General features: G+C 44.6%; 2 protein-coding genes across 4 annotated transcripts in view; both read left to right on the top strand.

The window, feature by feature from the left end:
* LOC138649800 (5-hydroxytryptamine receptor 3A-like) overlaps positions 1-11,990 on the top strand; it is a 37,825-nt gene extending 25,835 nt beyond the window's left edge. For all 3 annotated transcript variants that reach the window (XM_069740503.1, XM_069740505.1, XM_069740504.1), the window contains 4 exons: positions 4,536-4,696; positions 4,971-5,175; positions 7,871-8,077; positions 11,618-11,990. In XM_069740503.1, the coding sequence (XP_069596604.1) occupies positions 4,536-4,696; positions 4,971-5,175; positions 7,871-8,077; positions 11,618-11,892 (848 nt within the window). In that variant the 3' untranslated portion in view covers positions 11,893-11,990. The remainder of the gene's footprint in view (positions 1-4,535; positions 4,697-4,970; positions 5,176-7,870; positions 8,078-11,617) is intronic.
* Positions 11,991-22,816: 10,826 nt separating this feature from the next.
* Positions 22,817-23,801, top strand: part of LOC138649799 (5-hydroxytryptamine receptor 3A-like) — a 140,093-nt gene continuing 139,108 nt past the window's right edge. Inside the window, exons 1-2 of the mRNA XM_069740501.1 lie at positions 22,817-23,501; positions 23,590-23,721. The gene's annotated coding sequence lies outside the window, so the exon portion shown is untranslated. The remainder of the gene's footprint in view (positions 23,502-23,589; positions 23,722-23,801) is intronic.

Genomic DNA, 23,801 nt, shown 5'->3' with positions numbered 1-23,801 from the left:
TGACTCTGGTAATGCAAGTAATCTCATCCAACAGAAAAGGAAAGACTTTTTATGACATTAGAATAAAAGTTTGGAAATAGTATTCAGGTATTTTTAAGTATTTATTTTTGAGTTTCTGGAACCTTGTTTTCTATCTCAATAGTCTTGTAATCTCATCCAACACGCAGTTGTGGAGCGGTATACAATCCTGATCCAACGTCTACAGGATCCTTTGGTGGCTTCATTGGTAGATGGAAAACCTCTTTCCAAGACCATTCTTTTTGCTAGCGAGCCCGTGGAACTTCTGGTAGGAATGCTACATTCGGAGAAGATTCCCCTCTACGTGCTGCTAGGTTTGTCTCACCCTCTGCTTCTAGGTCTGCCATGGCTGCAGAGATACCAGCCTGTCTTCGACTGGAGATCCAGAGAAGTTCTCCATTTGGGACAGGAGTGCCATGAGAATTGCCTAGTTCCCATTCATCCTGCTTGACCCCAGGCTTTTCCATCTAATTTACTTGACTTGCCTGCTACTTATTTGACGTACGCTGACGTCTTCAATAAGAAGGAGGCTGAGACGTTACTACCTCATAGGACGTATGTCTGCCATATCATCCTTTTTCCTGGCTCCTCTCCTCCACGAGGCCATAACTACCCCCTTTCTCAGGCTGAGACCCAAGCCATGTCTAAATACATTAAAGATAATCTAGCAAGGGGATTTATCCGGAAGTCATCCTCCATGGCTGGAGGAGGAAAGGACGTCTCACTTCGATCTTGCGTCGATTATAGGAGACTCAACCAGATTACTGTCAAGAACAAATACCCTCTGCTTCTCTTATCCAAGCTGTTTGATCGTCTCAATCCATATGCGCCAGGGAGACGAATGGAGACGGTCTTTCACATCCGCGATGGTCATTATGAGTACCGTGTTATGCTGTTTGGACTCTGTAATATCCCAGCAGTCTTTCAAGAATTGGTGAATGGCATCTTCCAGGACCCCATCTACATGTGTGTGGTAGTTTACCTTTGTGTTTTCTCCTGATCTGCCCACACATCGATTCTGCTGGGATTAAGGAAGAATCATCTGTACGAAGAGTATGAAAAATGCATCTTCGAGAAGACTTCTTTTCCATTTCTTGGGTACATTATCTCTGAGATCGGCTTGAAAATGGATCTTGAGAAGGTGTCAGTCCCCTTGAAGTGGCCCCGTACTGACAGTTTTAAAGCTCTCCAGCAGTTTCTCGGATTTGCAAACTACTACCACCTGTTCATTCTGCATTTTTCCTCTCGGACTGCTCTTATTTCTGCCTTGTCCTGCAAGGGAGCCAACCCTAAAATATGGAATTCTGAGGCAAGAACACCATTGTGTCATTGAAACAGGTCTTCTCTCATCTCCGGTCCTGCATTGACGGGACAATGATAAGCAGTTCTTCTTGGGAGTGGTTGCTTCTTCCTCAAGAGATAGAGCCGTTCTTTCCCAAAAGTCTCCTTCCGGCCATATGGTGACCTGCGGCTTCCTTTCTAAAATCTTCTCTGCTCTAGAACACAACTATTATATTGGTGATCGAGAACTGTTGGCTATTAAACTGACTCTAGGGGAGTAATGGTTCTTGCGTGAGGGAGCGCTGCACCCGGTGGTCATTTACACTGACCACAAGAATCTAGCCTAACTGCAATCTGTACAGTGGCTGAATCCACAACTATCCAGGTGGTATCTGCTCTTCACCATCTTCAACTTTATTCTCCATTTTCAACAGGCTGTTGTGGCTCCCATCCGGAAAAACTTACGCTGTCGAACCAGACAGGAAGTTGGTTCTTCTGTGGGCTCACTCATCTAAGTTGGCTGGCCATGCCATATGGAAGAAAGCTGCTCTCCTTATTTCCTGACGTTACTGTGGGCGATCCTACGCAATGTTATTGCGGACTCCGTCTCTGCCTGACTCTCTTGTTACCAGAACAAGATTCTGAAACAGCTTCCAACTGGTTGGCTGTACCATCTGCTCCCTGGCAGCATATCGCAATGGATTTCATCACAGACCTACTGGTATCGGCCGGGTGGACCATCATCTGGGTGGTTGAGAATCGCTTATCCAAGATAGCTCATGTCACTCCACTGTCTGGTCTCCCATCTGCGTGCAGAGAAGTTCATTCAACATCTTTTCCACCTCCATGGATTACAGCTCCATATTGTCTCAAATAGAGGTGTCCAGTTTACTTCTCGCAACCTGTAAACTACTAGATGTTATACAGTTACATTCTGTGGCAAAGCAGGGAGAATGGATCTCCCTGCTCTGTCACCCGACTTCTATGGCGCCCCTGAGCAGGAGGGAGGGCCCATCATCGCAGGTTCAACTGTATCAGCTGGATGCTGATACAGCTGACCGCATTGATGAGAGAAGGAGCGTTACATTCCCTCTCCCATTATCCCCCTGCCAGCGTCTGATGTCCCTGACGCAGACAATGACAGGGAGCGTGATGACGTCACTGCCCGGCGCCCGCTGTCCGGAGATGTGCGGGCGCTCGGAGGAACCAGGAGGAAGAGAGGTGAATATTGTATTTATTTTTTATGGAGGTGCATTATATTATTATTGTTATCATTATTATTCATTTTTTATAGCGCCATTTCTTCCATGGCAATTTACATCTGAAAAAGTGGCATACATAGACAAGTACAATAAACATGAGCAATACAAGGCACACACAAGTACAGAGAGAGAGTGAGGACTCTGCCCACGAGGGCTCACAGTCTACAGGGGATGGGTGAGGATACACTAGGAGAGGGTAGAGCTGGTTGTGCGGTGGTTCAGTAGACTGAGGATCACTGCAGGTGGTAGGCTTGTTGGAAGAGGTGGGTCTTCAGGTTCCTTTTGAAGAATTCCGTGGTAGGTGAAAGTCTGATGTGTTGGGGTAGAGCGTTCCAGAGAATGGGGGAAGCACGGGAGACGTCTTATATGCGGTTGTGGGAAGATGAGATAAGCGGGAAGTAGAGAAGGAGATCTTGAGAGGATCGACGGTTGCATGTAGGTAAGTACTGGGAGACCATGTCACTGATGTATGGAGGAGACAGGTTGTTGATGGCTTTGTTGTAGTTAGGGTTTTGAACTGGAGCCTCTGGACAATAGGAATCCAGTGAAGGGCTTGGCAGAGAGGAGGGGCTGGGGAATAACAGGGAGACAGGTGGATTAATCGGGCAGCAGAGTGTAGGATAGATTGGAGTGGTGCAAGAATGCTAGAGGGGAGGCCAGAGAGTAGGAGGTTGCAATAGTTGAGGTGGGAGATGATGAGGGCGTGCACAAGCGTATTTGAAGTTTCTTGGTCAAGGAATGTCCGGATCTGGGGAATATTTTTGAGTTGGAGTCAGCAGGAGGAGGCAAGGGCTTGGATATGTGTCTTGAAAGAGAGGGCAGAGTCGAGGACACCCCCAGGCACCGAGCATGCGGGACTGGAGAAAGTGAGCAGCCATTGACATTGATTATTAGGTCCGGTGGAGGGATATAGCGAGATGTGGGAAATATGATGAATTCTGTTTTGTCCATGTTCAGTTTTAGAAAGCGAGCAGAAATGAAAGATGAGTTAGCAGACAAATATTGTGGGATTTTGGTCAGCAAGGAGGTGATGTCAGGCCCAGATAGGTAAATCTGAGTGTCATCGGCATAGAGATGATACTGCAAACTTTGGGATTCTATGAGCTGTCCCAGGCCAAAGGTGTAGATGGAGAAGATTAGGGGTCCTAGAACTGAGCCTTGGGGAACACCGACAGACAGGAGCGAGGTGAGGAGGTGGTGTGGGAGAGGGAGACACTGAATGTCCAGTCTGTTAGATGCGACGAGGTCCAGGATACGGCCAAATCTGTGATGGCAAGAGATGAGAGAATCTTGAGCGGCTGCGAGAAGATGACCAATTGGCCCAAGACAATCAAATAAATAAGGCAGCACACTGCGGCGCTAAAACATGCAAACATGAAAATTGAACTGCATTACTGCACTAGAAATATGAAAAAATGAGAGCGTTTAGCGCACAAATTGGCCAATTCATGTGTACCTGGTAGCCACATTAGGGCATCTCTCGTATACCAGGTCCTAAACTTTCCTTTCCTCGCTGAGAATAAACGTCTTGATCTGAATGGGTACATGTACGTCTCAGATGAAGACGTTTATTCTCAGCGAGGAAAGGAAAGTTTAGGACCACTATTAGGGTGCTTCACCCAGTTGTAATGAAGGTTATCTGGTTAGGGAAACACTCAGAAGCTTCACCCCCCTGAACCAAAACCCTATCTACGCCTCTGATCTGGAGCATAGAGTACCAGCCATACATTGTGGTTCTGGTGCGGTAACAATGAGCAATTGTAAGTACATGCAACTATGTAATATGATGACTGCAGTGTATTAAGAGGATAAAAATGTTGATAGGAAAAGTTCTTCTTTAACAAAGCGCAGTCTTGTGCTGCCTTCATGGAAATAAGCCCAGATCCGTTGTCAGACCAGAGTGACCCGTACAGAGGAGGGATTGCATCTGACATCTGCCGCCGCATGCCTTGATTATGTGATATATCTTTGCAGTTAGAGATCTGGTCATGGTGCCGAAATCCAACTCATATGAAGTCAATAAAAACTCTCAAGAAGCCTTTGTTCCTAAAGGAGACTGGATTCTGGTAGACATCACAGTGCAGAACCTTACATACGATTTCTTAAACGACGGCTTCAGTCAGGTCATATATGAGGTGAGAATTTTATCAAAAAAGTTGACCTTAAGGGGAACCTACCAGCTAGGGATCGTCTATGGTCTTCTATGGTCTTCTAACTACATTCTCTCTGAAAAGCTCCTGCAATGGCGCAGCCAGGCTCTGATTCATGGCAGGATAAATCAGCTGACTGGTTCCCTTTAACAACATTGCCTTTAATATAATTTATTTACTGTGTGTTTATTTTCTGTTCTAAGTTGTGTCGTATCGCCAGTACATTTATCTCTTTATACTTTTGTTTTTTACTTTTTAGGTCACGTTAAAAAGAGCAGCTGTAATCTATATTATTAACCTCATCATCCCAGCCTGTTTCTTGGTTTTCCTGGACATTGCCAGTATGTTCATTCAGGATTTTGGGGAAAGACTTGGCTTCAAGATCAATGTTATCTTAGGATTCTCTGTGCTTCTGCTGATTCTAAACAACATGCTGCCCCACTCTAATAGCACACCAATGCTAGGTATGTTCTTATTCCTAGAGCAGTCTTGGCCTGAACTCGTTCACCTCTTTTAACATATCAATAGTCCACTTAACTCAGATTTGGTATTCCTTATTTTGTGTGCCTAGTATTATTATTATTATTTATTATTATTATGGCGCCATTTATTCCATGGCGCTTTACATGTGAGGAGGGCTATAAATAACAAAAACAAGTACAACAATCTTAAACAATGCAAGTCATGACTGGTACAGGAGGACAGAGGACCCTGCTGACGAGGGCTCACAGTCTACAAGGATTGTTTGAGGATACAGTAGATGAGGATAGAGCTGGTCGTCCAGAGGTTTGATGGATCGGGGGTTACTGCAGGTTGTAGGCTTGTCGGAAGAGGTCTTCAGGTTCGATTTGAAGGTTTCCATGGTAGGCGAGAGTCTGATGTGTTGGGGTAGAGAGTTCCAGAGTATGGGGGATGTGCGGGAGAAATCTTGTATGCGATTGTGGGAAGAGGAGATAAGAGAGGAGTAGAGAATGAGATCTTGTGAGGATCGGAGGTTGCGTGCAGGAGAGTACCGGGAGACTAGACCACAGATGTTTGGAGGACACTGGTTGTGGATGGCTTTGCATGCCATGGTTAGGGTTTTGATCTGGAGTCTCTGTGCAATATTCTCTAGTACATGTATTCCCAAATGTTTCTGTTCTTTTTGGGCAACACCAGTTTCCATTTCTGTTATTCTTTATCACTTACAGATAAATAGTTCCTATTCATATTTGAAGTTCTGCTTCCATAGAAATTTAATGAGAATCCATGTAGTTAAATACCCTGCAAAAATCGCAGAGCTCCACTGAATTTGCAGCTATTTTCCATATAGAGCTGCGTTGCTCTATTGCAGAGAAATTCACATTTGATTCTTCTGGAGCGCAGTATGTGAAATCTTTGCTTGCAGTCCTACTAGGCATTTCTTCAGAACCTTCTCTTTGGGCCTGCAGTTTCATCCCTCCATCACAGATGCTGCCAGTCACAGCTCAGTAGCTGATCTAGCAATCACAGATGTTGCTGAGCTGTAATTTGTACCGTCTCAGAGTGAACGGGAAAGTGCACGCCCATAGAGAAAACTGAAGAAACGCTCAGTTGGACTGCAAAACATAGATTTCACATGTTATACTCCAGAAGGAACAAATAAGAATGCCTCAGCTAGCCTACACAGTGATTAGCGAATTTCTTCCAACAGGAAAATCCTCTCACTCAAATTTTCTTTAGCTGGAGCAGTCATCTTAAGGGAGCCCGCTCCTTACTAACTAGGTCTCAGTCTGTATTGCTAGAGTTGTGATACGTTTAATGAACCAATCTAATGAATTCCAAAGGGTAAAATGTTTTTTTGTAGGGGGTCTGTCAGTAGCTTGACCATGGAAAGCCAACAGCAATAGATGGAAAACCCAGAAAATAATAAAAACACATGCAGGGTTTTAGTAGCGAGCGGGATAAGTCAGGTTTCAATCTGGTAGTCCCCACTGGATGCTCTCCACACAAGTGACCATGGTTCTTTTCAGCAAGTGCTCCACCAGCCCATCCATCTGCTCTTGAGTGATGAGGTCTCTCATCTATCTGCCAGCAGCTATGTCAAAGCTATTCTCAGAAAATCTACTTAAAGTCTTCATCTGATCTTGATCACTTGTTTGATTTGACATAGAAAGACATATCTGCAATCTGAGAGGTACATCAGCCATACAACATCCAAAGAATATCGAACGGGTACCTGTGCTAATTAATACGACCAGTGTACCATAATCACTGGTATCAACCCTCCAGCATCTAGTTCCCTCTCTCTAATTCCTCCAGTGTAACTTTCCTGCCCAATCTGGCATTGGGCATAAACACATAAAAAACAAGATACACGTTGATTAGATGAAGTAGCAGGCATCTTGGCACCTTCGTTCTGTGGATCCTGGTACTTGTACTTCATAGGATCACATTACGTTTGCTTCTACCAAGGAGAGGACATCAATGTGTTTTCCTGGAAAACACCTTAATACTCTGTCTGTGAATAGAAATTACTTGAAAGTAAGAGAGATAATTTATTGAAAGACATATTCTCGTCAAGTGTCCTTGCCCCTACTGGGCCCTCAAACTGGAAATTCTGCCGTGAGCAGAAAAAGTGAGTAATATGACAAATAGCTCTTGCGCGCTTTTTGCTCAGCCCCCAGCTGTCGTGTTGCTGATAACATATTGTCTAAGCCAGTGTTTCCCAACTCCAGTCCTCAAGAGCCACCAACAGGTCGTGTTTTTAGGATTTCCTTAGTATGGCCCAGGTGATGGAATTGATGCCTGTCTAGATTATGGAGTTCTCACCTGGGCATTACTAAGGAAATCCTGAAAACATGACCCGTTGGTGGCCCTTGAGGACCGAACTTGGGGAACACTGGTCAAAGCTATTGACAAATTTATCAAGCCTTTCCTTAGCAAGACAGATTTCAGTGCAGAACCTCTTTTGAGCCACAGACCAGAGTTTTATATCCTACACATGTTTAACATTCCAACTTAAAGGTCATATTTACCCAAGTGAAGTCGCAAATTATACCAAGAACAGAAACAACTTTAAGTCACCTAGATCTTTAGGCATTGTAGTACATTTGTTACAGTTTGTGGGCATTTTTTGTTGTACTTTTTATTGTTTTAGTTTTTGTCTATTTTTACTTTGATCCTCTTTCCTTTGTACAGGCATTTTTTTCTCTTTTTGTATGGCCATGATGGTCTTCAGTATTCTTGGAAGTGTCTGTTGCTCCTATTTATTTGAGCAGTCAGCTAAACATCCACATGTTCCACAATGGTTGGAGACTACTGTCCTGAAATATCTAGCACATATAATGTGCTTCAAGAAAACATTATATACACAAGAAGGAATTGCTAATGGGTCAATGCCTAAAGGTTTGTATATGGAAAATTAATATTTAAGTTTGATATTTTCTATGGCATGATTGCTTCCTAAGGTATGTGTATAAAGAGGAATGGCATGCATGAGAAAAGAGCAGGTCTGGATGGATTAAGTTATTTTTTAGAGAGGTTGTTCTTAAATTGTGTAGAGCTACTGGATCGCCCGCCAGGGCAGCGGGGTACTCGGTATCGGGTTCGGTATTTAAAGTGGATGTCACGGTGACTGCGACCCGGTCCGTGGCCCTGGGCGCTCAATTAAAGGGAAAGGTCTTTAAGGGGATTTGTAATGTCTATGTTCGTGATGCCACCTGTGGTGTTCTGTCAGTGGGGACCGACGCTGCTTAAAAAGGTCCTCTGAGGTGATGGTATGCAGCAAGATGGAGACGCTTCCCACAGGTGAAGCTGGGTCCCCAGGGCTTCACAAGTGTATGGCAAGATGGTGTAAGCCGATAAATGAGCAAAGAATGAGGACACAGGTTTGCAAAGTCTTTACCTGGTTTACTGATGGTAGTAGTAGTCCTCAGTCCAGGGTACCAAGTGCAGAGTAGCTGTCCCAGGTGAGGTCCATAAGCCGTTCCTACTTGCGCTGTTTAGTTGGTTAGGTCCCTGCCGCTTGAAGCTCAGTGCAAGTCCCCTCTCTCCTGTCCTAAGACAGATGTCTGTACGATAGGCAGTTCGAGCCTGTTTATAGGGACTCTATCATGCCCCGGGCTCTAAAGTTACTGCTTCACCTCAGACTTGATGCAGGCAATTGACATAAAGTCCTATGCCCTCTGGTTCTGCTAAGTGTCCCACTATATCCTCGGGCCCAAGTACACGGTTCTACGCTCTGGCTCCCAGGTTGTCCTTCCGCTGTTCCCCTGCTGAGCCTCTTCCTCCTCTGTGCTTCTTCCCTCTAAGCTCCTCCACAATTCAACTCTCCTTCTGCTTCTCTCACTCTTTTCAGGGGTAGCAGCTCCCTCGTGGCTGCTTGGCCCCTACGTCTGCTCCAGACGTCCTTCTACTCTCCTCTCCTCTCTCAGACTGGCTGGCTCCTCCTCCGGACCAGGATACATAAAGTGTAAGGAAGCTCCCCTGAATTTGGGTCATGAGCTCCCCCTTTTGGCCTAGATTCAGATGTGTTGAATGCGAGTGCCTTACCTGATAGATAGGATCCCCTTTGCCTCCAAGCGTGATATCACCATCCCCGAAAGGAAGGCAACATCACTGCAACAACTGGTTACCTGGAGTGTTACACTACACATCTCTATAGATGCTGCAAGGACAAGCGAGTCATTGGAAAATAGACCCCAGTGTTATTACTCGTTCTTGCTTTATGTGGATAACACATCTTATGACATCCCCCGAGTGTCCTCCATTGTGCCCCTGCCAGGAGTACCTCTCTCTGCCCTGCCAAGGACAAAGCATAGTAATGTCATGCGCATGTGCAGGGAAAGGGCGAAGCGTGCCAGCGCATGCTCGCTACAATCCTTTGATCTGCCCTCGACAGGTCAGAGAGAATTGTGTTTGTGCAGGAGCAGACACTGTGGGTGATATAAGACGCTTCATCCACGTGAAGGAGGACAGGAATTGAAGGAAGGGAGGAGGCGCTGGATTAAGACTAGAGATGCCTATCGGACTGGATCGCGCCATAGGTAAGTATAATAAAAGCTCTTTTTGTGTTATGCAGAGTGCATTGGGGGCATACAGTTGTGCTCAAAAGTTTACATGCCCGGCAGAATATTTGCTTTCTTGGCCTTTTTTCAGAGAATATGAATGATAACATCAACACTTTTTCTCCACTCTTGGTTAGTGGTTGGGTTTTCTCTTTTTAAATCATAATGACAAGCCAAAACATCCAAATGACCCTGATCAAAAGTTCACATACCCTGGTGATTTTGGCCTGATAACATGCACAAAAGTTGCCCAAATGGGTCTGAATGGCTACTAAAGGTAACATCCTCACCTGTCACCTGTTTTCTTGTAATCAGTGTGTGTGCATAAAAGCTGAGTGAGTTTCTGGGATCCAGACAGACTCTTGCATCTTTCATCCAGCCACTGACGTTTCTGGATTGTGAGTCATGGGGAAAGAAAAAGAATTGTCAATGGATCTACGGGAAAAGGTAGTTGAACTGTAAAAAACAGGAAAGGAATACAAAAAGATATCCAAGGAATTGATAATACCAGTCAGCAGCATCCAAACTGCGATTAACAAATGGAAAATCAGGGGCTCTGTAAAAACAAAAACCATGGTCAGGTAGACCAACAAAAATGTCATCCAGAACTGCCAGGAAATTTGTTCGGGGTGCAAAGAAAAATCTATAAATAACATCAGCTGAAATACAGGACTCTATGAAAACTAGCGGTGTGGCTGTTTTAAGATGCACAATAAGGAGGCACGTGAAGAAAAATGGGCTGCATGGTCGAGTCGCCAGAAGAGAGCCATTACAGCACAAATGCCACAAAGTATGTCGCCTACAATATGCAAAACAACACAGAGAAAAGCCTCAAAACTTCTGGAAGAAGGTAATTTGGAGTGATGAGACCAAAATTGAACTTTTTGGCCACAACCATAAACGTTACATTTGGAGAGAGGTTAACAAGGCCTATGATGACAGGAACACCATTCCTACTGTAAAACGCGGAGGTGGATTGCTGATGTTTTGGGGATGTGTGAGCTACAAAGGCACAGGAAACTTGGTCAAAGTTGAAGGAAAGATGAATGCAGCACGTTATCAGCAAATACTAGAGGCAAATTTGCACTCATCATTCTGGAAGCTGCGCATGGGACGTACTTGGACATTCCAACATGGCAACGATCCAAAACACAAGGCCAAGTCAACCTGTCATTGGCTACAGCAGAACAAAGTGAAGTTTCTGGAGTGGCCATCTCAGTCTCCTGACCTCAATATCATTGAGCCATTCTGGGGAGAGCTCATGCGCACAGTTCATGCTAGATAGCCAGGAATTTACAGGAACTGGAGGCTTTTTGACAAGAAGAGTGAGCAGCTTTACCATCTGAGGAAATAAAGAACCTTATCCACAATTACCACAAAAGACTTCAAGCTGTCATTGATGTTACAAGGGGCAATACATGGTATTGAGAAATGGTGTATGTAAACTTTTGATCAGGGTCATTTGAATGTTTTGGGTTGTTATTATGATTTAATAAAAAAAAAACAGTAGTTTGACAATAAATGGCTTCACCCAACCACTAACCATGAGTGGAGAAAAAGTTTTGGTGTTATCATTCATATTCTCTGAAAAAAGGCCCAGAGAGCAAAAATTCTGAGTATGTAAACTTTTGAGCACAACTGTATATACATTATTCTAGAATGCTGTATATGAGGGCATATAGATGCGGGCCCTACTCTATTTAGGAAAAACCTGGTGCAGGTTTGCTTTAGTGTGGTGAATAGGCGCTGGGTTAATCGGTACAAAAATGGATGGTGTGGTGGCATCAACCCCTAATAGCCGATAGAGTTTTTTATATAAGTTTCTATTTAAGCCTTAATCATTTTGATTAAAATGAATGTTCTGTCCTTTATGTTAAAGGTCCAGAAGAGAAGCCATCTTCTAATGTAGAAGTTGAAAAACTAAAACATGACTCAGAAAAAAAGCAAAACGACAATGTGAGGGTCAAGATATTAAAAAGACTTTTGCTAGAAGTCCTAAAGTTTCACCAGCAATTAGCCCTTGTGAAAAATGCGGAAGAATCCAAATCATTGTGGCATAAGGTGGCCTATGTTGTTGACCGTTTCATTCTCATCTTGTATTTGATCATAGTGTCTATAGTATTCATTTCTATGATTGTTGTTTGGGCAATATAAATTCTATTTCTTAATTGTATCAGAGATCTGATCATTTATAAGTTTGGCATTGTTATCAAAAGTATTTAAATTAATAAAAAGTATTTTGTGCAAGTATATAAGAAGCTTGGAATTAGGTCTTGGGATGCTGGTGATACCATAAGGAGGATAGCACAAAAACCCACATGGACAACAAGCAAACTTAACTTTACTTCAGGAGCAGCCCAAATCCTGATGTACCAACAATGGCACAAAAGCTTTGTGATTTCAGTGTACACTCACAGAAACACACCATCACCATGTCTGTACACTGTGAAGGCTCAGGTTAGTCTCTCTAGCTTCTGCCTTCATTCTGTAAGGGATGAGGAGGCCATGCATACCAGGGTAGGGATGAGGAGCCATGCATACCAGTATAGGGATGAGGAGCCATGCATACCAGTATAGGGATGAGGAGCCATGCATACCAGGATAGGGACGAGGAGGCCATGCATATGAGGATAAGGAAGAGGGACCATGCTTACAAGGATAGGGATGAGGGGGCCAACAACACCAGGATAAGGATGAGGAGGCCATACATAACAGGATAGGGATGAGCTCGCCATGCATACCAGGATAGGGATGACGGGGCCATGCATAAAGGAATAGAGATGAGGGGCCATGCATACCAGGATAGGGATGAGGAGCCATGCTTACCAGGATGGGGATGAGGGGGGGCATGCATACCAGCATAGGGATGAGGGAGCCATGTTTACCAGGATAGGGATGAGGTGACCATGCATACCAGGATAGGGAAGAGGGGGGCATGCATGCCAGGATAAGGATGAGGAGGCTGTGCATACCAGGATATGGTGAGGAGCCATGCTTACCAGGATAGGGATGAGGGGGCCATGCATACCAGGATGGGGATGAGAAGCCATGCTTACCAGGATAGGGATGAGGGGGCCATGCATACCAGGATAAGGATGAGGAGGCCATGCATACCAGGATAGGGTAGAGGGGGGCATGCATACCAGGATGGGGATGAGGGAGCCATGCTTACCAGGATAGGGATGAGGGGGCCATGCATATCAAGATTTGTATGAAGGGGGCATATATACCAGGATGGAGATGAGGGGGCCATGCATACCAGGATGGAGATGAGGGGGCCATGCTTACCAGGATGGGGATGAGGGGACCATGCTTATCAGGATGGGGATGAGGGGGCCATGCATACCAGGATGGGGATGAGGGGGTCATGCATACCAGGTTAGGGATGAGGTGGCCATGCATACCAGGATAGGGATGAAGAGGCCATGCATACCAGGATAGGGATCAGGAGGCCATGCATACCAGGATGGGGATGAGAGGGTCATGCATACCAAGATAGGGATGAGGAGGCCATGCATACCAGGATAGGGATGAGGGGGCCATGCATGCCAGGGTAGGGATGGGGAGGCCATGCATGCCAGGGTAGGGATGGGGAGGCCATGCATGCCAGGGTAGGGATGGGGAGGCCATGCATACCAGGATAGAGATGAGGGGGCCATGCATACCAGGATAGAGATGAGCGGGCAATGCATACCAGGATAGGGATGAGGAGCCATGCTTATCAGGATGGGGATGAGGGGGGCATGCATACCAGCATAGGGATGAGGGAGCCATGTTTACCAGGATAGGGATGAGGTGACCATGCATACCAGGATAGGGAAGAGGGGGCATGCATGCCAGTATAAGGATGAGGAGGCTGTGCATACCAGGATATGGTGAGGAGCCATGCTTACCAGGATAGGGATGAGGGGGCCATGCATACCAGGATGGGGATGAGAAGCCATGCTTACCAGGATAGGGATGAGGGGGCCATGCATACCAGGATAAGGATGAGGAGGCCATGCATACCAGGATATCACGATGAGGAAGGTGCTTCACTAGTCGGAGGTGCTCAGGAGAAAAAACAATCAAATATACAAGAAACTCCGGCACACTAAGAGTCCAAAAAGAATTCATATATTTCATATATTTTATTGATCAAAATAGGATTTCCAAAAGCAAAAAAGAAATCGTTCTGTACACTCTGATGGGACATATATAATTTTTCTCAACGTTTCGGCTAAAGAGCCTTTCTCAAGAGATGTCCGTCTGAAACACATATATATACAAAAGAATAAATCAATACAGAAACAAAAATAACATAAAAGAAACAGGAAAATAACCCCATATATGCATCCTGTGAGGTATAACATGATCTTATATGTATAGGATAAAAAGCAAAAAACGTCATCTGACCGAATAGGGATTCGGAAGAGGCTAACAACCCCAATAAAAGAAACCTTTCATCTATGAATATAACGGGACTCTCAGAAAAAGCCACCAAAAAATGCAAACATGAAAAAACGGATCCAAAAAAGGAACAGAAAAAAACCAGATTAGATCCCATTCTAAGAAGAAAATGTGCACCATATCGCCATATAACAGTGTAAATGGACCGGCGCTCTAGAAATGCACCCCAAATACTAATCCACCACCACCATAAGTGAGTATAAAGTGAAAGACCATACTTGCTGGTACGCAGAACTTGGCAGGGAAACCCACTGTAGGAAATGAGCAAAAAGATGATATCTATCGGGCACCTGTATCTGATCCGTAGATAAGCGCCAGAGAAAACCCCCAAGTAATTACCTTGCCAAAATGTCACCAATGAATACCGCATCTAATACAGATGGCCAAGGAACTGTGACCGCTGTGTGAGAGGCACAAATGTGAAAGAACCGGTGTGCGGACGGCTTTTACCTTATCCGGTGAAAGTACTTCCGGTTTAAAGGTCTGTATACAGACATGCGCCGTGAGATCGGGTGAAAGCCGAAGGGACCGAGTTGTGCCGGAAACTGCCGAGATAGTGCGCACGCACTGGGGAAACCCCGCCCAGACATTACATGCCGCTGGTATGCTGAAAAAAGAAAAGAAAAAGAGGGGGGGTAAATAAACACTAGACCACTCTAAAATCTTAATTAGTAGAATACTCCATGGGCATATGTAAAGAACCAATTACAGGATCTGGTAAAATAAAAATGTATATCTATTATCCAGGTTCACATTACTATACATAAATATACATAGATGCCAAGCAACCTAGAGGAACTTCAACATTTATATAATTGAATACAAGGAAGGAATCCATATAGAACGGTGAAAACAATTCAATACATCACACTTCCATATAAGAATATAGGAATTTAAAGACCACATAAGTTTTTTGCTTTTTATCCTATACATATAAGATCATGTTATACCTCACAGGATGCATATATGGGGTTATTTTCCTGTTTCTTTTATGTTATTTTTGTTTCTGTATTGATTTATTCTTTTGTATATATATGTGTTTCAGACGGACATCTCTTGAGAAAGGCTCTTTAGCCGAAACGTTGAGAAAAATTATATATGTCCCATCAGAGTGTACAGAACGATTTTTTTTTTGCTTTTGGAAATCCTATTTTGATCAATAAAATATATGAAATATATGAATTCTTTTTGGACTCTTAGTATGCATACCAGGATAGGGATGAGGGGGGCATGCATATGAGGATAAGGAAGAGGGGCCATGCTTACAAGGATAGGGATGAGGGGGCCAACAACACCAGGATAAGGATGAGGAGGCCATACATAACAGGATAGGGATGAGCTCGCCATGCATACCAGGATAGGGATGACGGGGCCATGCATAACAGAATAGAGATGAGCGGGCAATGCATACCAGGATAGGGATGAGGAGCCATGCTTACCAGGATGGGGATGAGGGGGGCATGCATACCAGCATAGGGATGAGGGAGCCATGTTTACCAGGATAGGGATGAGGTGACCATGCATACCAGGATAGGGAAGAGGGGGGCATGCATGCCAGGATAAGGATGAGGAGGCTGTGCATACCAGGATATGGTGAGGAGCCATGCTTACCAGGATAGGGATGAGGGGGCCATGCATACCAGGATGGGGATGAGAAGCCATGCTTACCAGGATAGGGATGAGGGGGCCATGCATACCAGGATAAGGATGAGGAGGCCATGCATACCAGGATAGGGTAGAGGGGGGCATGCATACCAGGATGGGGATGAGGGAGCCATGCTTACCAGGATAGGGATGAGGGGGCCATGCATATCAAGATTGGTATGAAGGGGGCATATATACCAGGATGGAGATGAGGGGGCCATGCATACCAGGATGGAGATGAGGGGGCCATGCTTACCAGGATGGGGATGAGGGGACCATGCTTATCAGGATGGGGATGAGGGGGCCATGCATACCAGGATGGGGATGAGGGGGTCATGCATACCAGGTTAGGGATGAGGTGGCCATGCTTACCAGGATAGGGATGAAGAGGCCATGCATACCAGGATAGGGATCAGGAGGCCATGCATACCAGGATGGGGATGAGAGGGTCATGCATACCAAGATAGGGATGAGGAGGCCATGCATACCAGGATAGGGATGAGGGGGCTATGCATGCCAGGGTAGGGATGGGGAGGCCATGCATGCCAGGGTAGGGATGGGGAGGCCATGCATGCCAGGGTAGGGATGGGGAGGCCATTCATACCAGGATAGAGATGAGGGGGCCATGCATACCAGGATAGGGATGAGGGGGCCATGCTTACCAGGATGAGGATGAGGAGGCCATGCATATCGGGATGGGTATGAGGAGGCCATGCATACCGGGATGGGGAAGAGGAGGCCATACATACCGGGATGGGGATGAGGAGGCCATGCATACCAGGATGGGGATGAGGAGGCCATGCATACCAGGATGGGGATGAGGAGGCCATGCATACCAGGATGGGGATGAGGGGGCTATGCTTACCAGGATGGGGATGAGAGGGGCCATGCATACCAGGCTTATACTAGAATCAATAAGTTTTCCCAGTTATTTGTTATAAAATTAGGTGCCTCGGTTTATATTTGGGTCGGCTTAAACTCGAGTATATACGGTACTTTTTTAAATTTGTTTTCATTGGGTTTTCAGTAGATAAGAAAATACTCAATGACATAAGCAATAGTAAGTATGATTTTGTTTCCTAGATAAATGCTGTGTCTCGAGCAGGAGTCAGTTGTAGTAAGCTGAGTCTCCGATAGAGGCCTAAAGGATTATCCCAACACTGCACCCCGGAGTAGTTGAAAAGAGAATGCCGAACTTGTGGAAAACGCTCCCCAGGATGCCCACTCCCCGAGAAGCCAGGAAAAGACAATAGCATATAAACTTATGTAGTTTCATTAACATCTGTCAATTAGATTAGAAAAAAACAGTCTTTAATAAATAGTAAAAATAGAGAAAATTCTACAAAATAATTGAAAACTATAAAAACACTTCGAAAATTGACACAATTTATAATGTTTGTAAAATTCCTATATGTCACTATTTTTGGGTACAAACTGGCTTATACATAAGACCTGATGGTTGTACCAAATATCTCTCAGGTCATCATTGCCAACTTCTTGTTGCTGTTATCAGTTGACATAAGTCACACATTGTGTTCAATGAAAGTGCAAAGAAAGATTAAAGCCATTGAAAATTATGATAATAAGCAAGAGTTACAAAGAAAAGCGGTCAAAGCAGATAGCCCAAGTGTCCGCGACTTTGTCCAAGCTTTTAATTTTGCCTTTCTGTGTTTTTAAGTTTGACATCCCTGACACAAATGCTAAATATTCCGATGTATGTCACTTAAAGTCTAGTTTATAGTCTAAAAGGAAGCCTGTCACGTCAGGTAAGCGCTGTTTACCTGCAAATACAGGGTTAATCTGCAGGTAAATAGTATTAAAATCCAGTCTTTACTGAAAGTGTGACTACAGGTAGAAAATGAGCTTATATCTTCCCTGCAGCCGCTCACTTTCAGTGATTGGGGCGGTGAAGGGCTTGTAACAGTCACTGGTTACTATACTGTGAGTGCGGCTGTCATCAGTCCACAACACATTGATTGACAGCCTGCTCTGCACACAAACACTGCACACACACGCTGCACAGCCAGCTGCCAATCAATGTGTCGGGAGTGATTACAGTCGCGCTCACAGTATAGTTGAGAGTTCAGAGCTCCCGCACTCCTGCAATGCTGCAGAAGAGAAATAGCCTGTGTCTGAAGCATGGGTGACTGCACAATTAGGACAAGGGATGTGAAAAATCTTCAAGAGCTTCATCTCCTGGGAGGCAGCAGAGGGATGCACTCCGGATGAAAGAGGATTAGAGAACCCCTTTAAAAGTTGGGGCGTAGGCATTTTTGCACTAGGTACAACACAATCTTCTTTTAAAGTGTGGGCATTTGAGAAAGAAGGGCACCACCAAGCAATGAGGAAAAGGGGATCACCTAAAGCATGCATGCTGACACTTGGGAATCACTGAATGAAAATTTTATTTGGTGATCCCTATTTGTCAGCATGCATCTTTTCTCTACTTTCCCATTCATCTTCTTTTAAAGCGTTGCAGTAAAAGGCGGCATTGTTGAATGAGGACCATTAATGATTATCATAAAAAGGAGTATCAGCAATCATTGAGGGATTATTAAAAATATATTAACACCACCGGTAGTGACCAGAGGCAAACCATGTATGGAAAAAAGACATCAATAAATATGATGATTAAGCCAATATATCAATGAAAACTATGATAAAACAAATAAAATTTATTTATCAAGTAAATAAGTAAGGTGGACATACAAGTGGGGAAAAGGGTGAATATCACAAGTACTGATGGTAAAACAGTATGTCCCAAAAATGCAAAAAAAAGATACGCCCACCAAGGAGTTCCTGACGGATGTTTAGTATGTACCTTATTTTTCGGACTATAAGATGCACTGGACCAAAAGACGCACCTAGGTTTTAGGGGAGGAAAAAAGAAAAAAAAATTGAAGCAAAAACTATGGTGAAGAAGCACTGTTATGGGAGGGGGGATCTGCTGCTGACACGGCTATAGGTGTAATGTCCCCCATTTCTGTACTAATATTCCCCATCCTGGTATATATATAAGCCCACAATCCAGGTATACATGGCCACCTCATCTCCATCCTGGTATACCTAGTCACCTCATCCCTATCCTGGTATACATGGCCACCTCATTCCCATCCTGGTATACATGGCCCCCTCAGCTCCATCCTAGTATACATGGTCCCCTCATCCCCATCCTTGTATACATGGCTACCTCATTCCCATCCTGGTATACATGGCCCCCTCGTCCCCATCCAGGTATACTGTACATGGCCCCCCATCACCATCCAGGTATACATGGCCCCCATCACCATCCTGGTATACATGGCCCCCATCACCATCCTGATATACATGGCCCCATCACCATCCTGGTATACATGGTCCCCTCATCCCCATTCTGGTATACATAGTCCCCTCATCCACATCCTTGTATACATGGCCACCTCATTCCCATCCTGGTAATCATGGCCCCCTCATCCACATCCTGGTATGCATGGCCTCCTCAGCCCCATCCTGGTATGGATGACCTCCATCAGAAAAACATAAAAATAAAACACAAACCATTCTACTTACGTTCCCTGCGCTCATTCGCAGTATCCTATTCTAATGCCAGCAGCTGATTTATGCTGGTAAGCAGTGCATGGCAGTGACGTCATATGCTGCTTACAAGCAGAGGACATCTGACAGAATAATCACTGCTCCCCATGCCGGGACTATGGGCATATGGAGCTGTGAATATTCATCTTGTTTAATAGCAAGCACACTGTTAGGCTACTTTCACACTAGCGTCGGAATCTCCCCGTCGCAATGCGTCGGGCAGAGATTCCGACGCTAGCGTTTAACGCACTGCACAACGGAGGCAGCGGATCCATTTCTCCGGCGGAACCGCTGCCGCATTGTGAGGTGCGGGGAGGTGGGGGCGGAGTTCCGGCCGCGCATGCGCGGTCGGAAAAAGCGGTCCGTCAGGAGCAAAAAACGTTACATGTAGCATTTTTTGCTCCCGACGGTCGGCCAAAGCACGATGCATCCGTCGCACGACGGATGCGATGTGTGGCAATCCGTCGCAATGCGTCGTCAATACAAGTCTATGGGGAAAAAACGCATCCTGCAAGCACTTTTGCAGGATGCGTTTTTTCTGCAAAACGACGCATTGTGACGGATTGCAGTTAACGCTAGTGTGAAAGTAGCCTAAGCCGCAGCTTCCTGCAGCGGCTGGGCGATTACCCACTACTAAAGAGAATAAATATTCACTGCTCTCCACTCCCATGGATGTGGGGAGCAGTGAATATTCATTTTCTTTAATAGGGGGAATGCGTGATCTCCCGGCATCTGCAGGAGCCAGCGGCTGTGGCTAACAGTATGCCTGCTATTAAAGAAGATGAATATTCACTGCTCCACACACAAACACTTCAAATTTTGAATTTGGATAGGGGGGCCCTGTCCAAATCTTGCACTGGGGCCCATCAGCCCATCAGACTCTAGTTATGCCACTGATCACAGGGGTCCCATCATTATGACTGAAGATAGTAGAGGCTTGAAGGAACCGAAATCAGTCATGCCCCCTACTGCTCCATTCACACTTCAGTGATAGTGACAGAGACAAAATGAAAATCCAGCACAGCCATGTTCTTTATGATCCACAGACTTTAATAATAAGGGAGAAACCCACAGACTGTGTCCACATTGTTATAATAAAGCTCCAGATCTCCAGGGACATTGAGCTGCCGGATTCTCCTGTTTCCACGTTATACTGACACATTTACCATCATGGACACATTACAAGGAAGATTTCAGATTTATAATGAATGAATTAAACATCTACGGATCTCTCCGGATTCTCCGGATCTCTGGATTCTTCTCATTATAAAGGGTGATGGGCAGAAGGTTACATGTAGTGAGATGCGTTTATCAAGAAGGCATCTTCTACTTCTTCTCGGTAGTAATAAGCTGCACATAACCCAGAGGTCAGACCTGTGCAATCACTGGGCCGGCGTAATATCAGACCATGGTGGCCATGATAAGATAACCCCATTCCCAACAGTAGTGACAGTGGTACACAATGATCTGATGACACTATTGAGATAACGGTGCCCCAATATGTCCGCTGCTATATAATCACACATGTATCAGGCTCACAGAGCAGCTTCCCATGTAACATGCCGATATCTGGTGACTGTACAGCCGGCGTATACAGGCAATGAAGGGAAGAACTAGAAGGGAACTGATGATAGAGGTATAGAACTGGTGATCAGTACAGAACTGATGATGTCATAATAGAACTGATGATGTCACAGACAGAACTAGCCGACACACCTACCCGCGCAGCTGATTTCTGCTCACTTTGCTCTTGGTGTTAGATCGGTGTGAATCCTATAGTTCGCTGTGCAGGATTTTTCTAGAATTTCTGACTACAACTTCTGGACCAGGACTGGAATTGACTGTTTGGCTGACAGGTAAGATGCCGCATTCATCATTTGTCAGATATGATAACAGTTAATCTTTCATGAGTTATTTACAAGTTTATGACCACTTATAAAATGTGTTTAAAGTGCTGCCCATTGTGTTGGATTGTCAATGCAACATTCTTCTCCCGCTCTTGACACAATGATCGCAACACTGCAGAAGAAATGCTAGCACAGGCTTCCAGTACCCTTTGTTTCAGATGCTGCACATCTCGTATCTTCACAGCATAGACAATTGCCTTCAGATGACCCCAAAGATAAAAGTCTAAAGGGTTCAGATCGGGAGACCTTGGTGGCCATCCAAAAGGCCCACGACTAATCCACTTTCCAGGAAACTGTTCATGTAGGAATGCTCGGACCTGACACCCAAGATGGTGCACCACTTCCCCTGCTTCCCCCTCCATGGGCGATGCCATCTTCTCCCAGGAACAAAATGATGGGCGCATGCACAGTGCGCCTGCCGAGATCTGCCGGGGGTAGCCGAGACCCCAAAGAACATGATTTCGGTCAGCTTTTACCGACCCCCGGGTGGCGATCGCCGGTATTACCGGTGACTGCAAAAAAAAAAGTCTGATGTGCCATTTAATTTCTCTGTCCTCCGATGTGGTCGCACATCAGAGGACAGAGAAATAGGGTCTCCGATCGCTCTCTGATACTTACCAGTGTCTCCTGGTGCTCTTCGGCCCTCCCGCTTCCACCCATGCGCCTGCCAAGATCTGCTGGCCACCTCCCGGCAACAATAGGAAGATCTTTCCTATTGGTTCATTTTGGTCACTGTGATAGAACCTATCACAATGCTCAACGTGGTACACACAAGGACACAGGACAGAGGTTGAGTCAACTTTAATCCATGTCAACTGGCTGCAAGTGTGATTTAGTTTTGACAAACACCTGTTAGGTGCCACAGGTAAGTTACAGGTGCTGTTAATTACACTAATTAGAGAAGCATCACATGATTTTTCGAACAGTGCCAATACTTTTGTCCACCCCCGTTTTTATGTTTGGTGTGGAATTATTTCCAATTTGGCTTTAGGACAATTCTTTTTGTGTTTTTTCATTTAAGACAAATTAAATGAAGATAATAATAACAAAGAATTTGTGACTGCAATCATTTTTAGGAAGAAACTGAGTATTATCTGACAGAATTGCAGGGGTGTCAATACTTTTGGCCATGACTGTAAATGACCATATAATGGTATATCGTTAGAAAGCCAAATGAGGCAAATAATAACGGACACTCCACTTAATGTGCGACCTATAAGAGACTAGGAGTCAAAGTCCTCAGAGTTTTTCTTTAGAAAAATATCAAAAAGTTATTACAGAAAAGGGGGTTACAAAAGTAATAACAAAATAGAGGAGAGAAGATGCATCATAAAAAGGACATCTTACCCATGTACCCCGTTTGAAAATGTGCAAAAACTGCCAGTTTTTGCACAATTTCACATGGCTTCCCATGGGTAAGATGACCTATTTATGATGCATTTTTTCTCCTCTATCTTATTTTTGCAGGCGGCTCTCCATTTGCACATTTTTGCGCAGGATTGACTGTTTTGTGCCACCTGCAAACGGCTAGTTACTTTACATTGGAGACTAGATGATGAACGTTTAGTCTATTTAACACAGTGGTCAGAGACCTACACACGTAACATTTATGAGATCTTTTGTTATCTTTATGTAGATGTCTCTGCACTGTGGAAACTATGTTTTTATATATCCTGTACATGCACATATAGGTGTTAACACTTTCCTGTACCCTTTATTTCTTTGTGGATTTGCAGCATTATAACATCCTGTGCCATCACCATTTACTGTTTTATTTTTATTATCTTTACTTTCCTCTTGTTATTGCTTTTGTAACCCCCTTTCTGTCATAAACTTTTTGATATTTTTCTAAACAAAAAATATCTGGACTTTGACTCATAGCACAGGTCCTCATTAATTTTAGCATTATTGACGCCGTGTACACAGCACTTTCTTCTGTGTAATATATAGAAGGATCTGAATTAATTTCTCCTCTATTATCTTTTCAGGCAGCTACAACATTTTCCTCATTTTATCCTGTCTTATTATCGGTGGTGTGAGTATCTTTCCAATTGTTCTTCTCTTTTCTCCCTATTACTAATATTTCTTTCCTTTGTCCCAGTTCTCTTAGTTTTAGGGGCCTGAGATACCAGATCTGATCTGGAGGACAATTATGGATCCTTTGATCACTGATTCACCATAAACCCTGAGGTATCTACGGTATTTCTCCATCCACTGAACTTCTAGAGTCTCTTTTCTTCCTTTCAATAATGTTCCTTTCTTTTTCCCGCTCTCTCAGGAATGGTTTCAGGGGCCTGAGACATCAGATCTGACCTGGAGGCCAAATCTGAATTCTAATTTGATCACTGGTTCATCATAAACCCTGAGTTATCTTTCTACCAAACCAGGACCTTCAGTAGGAGAGTCCGAGGTCAGTGCAGGATATGGTTTATACCTCGGCTCACACACAGATATCACATGGCCACTTGGCTGATTTTTGGTATTTTATGT

This window comes from Ranitomeya imitator, chromosome 9, assembly GCF_032444005.1.
Source record: "Ranitomeya imitator isolate aRanImi1 chromosome 9, aRanImi1.pri, whole genome shotgun sequence".
Taxonomy (NCBI): domain Eukaryota; kingdom Metazoa; phylum Chordata; class Amphibia; order Anura; family Dendrobatidae; genus Ranitomeya; species Ranitomeya imitator.
Note: the sequence above shows the minus strand (reverse complement) of the source record. Positions and strands in the feature narration are given on the sequence as shown.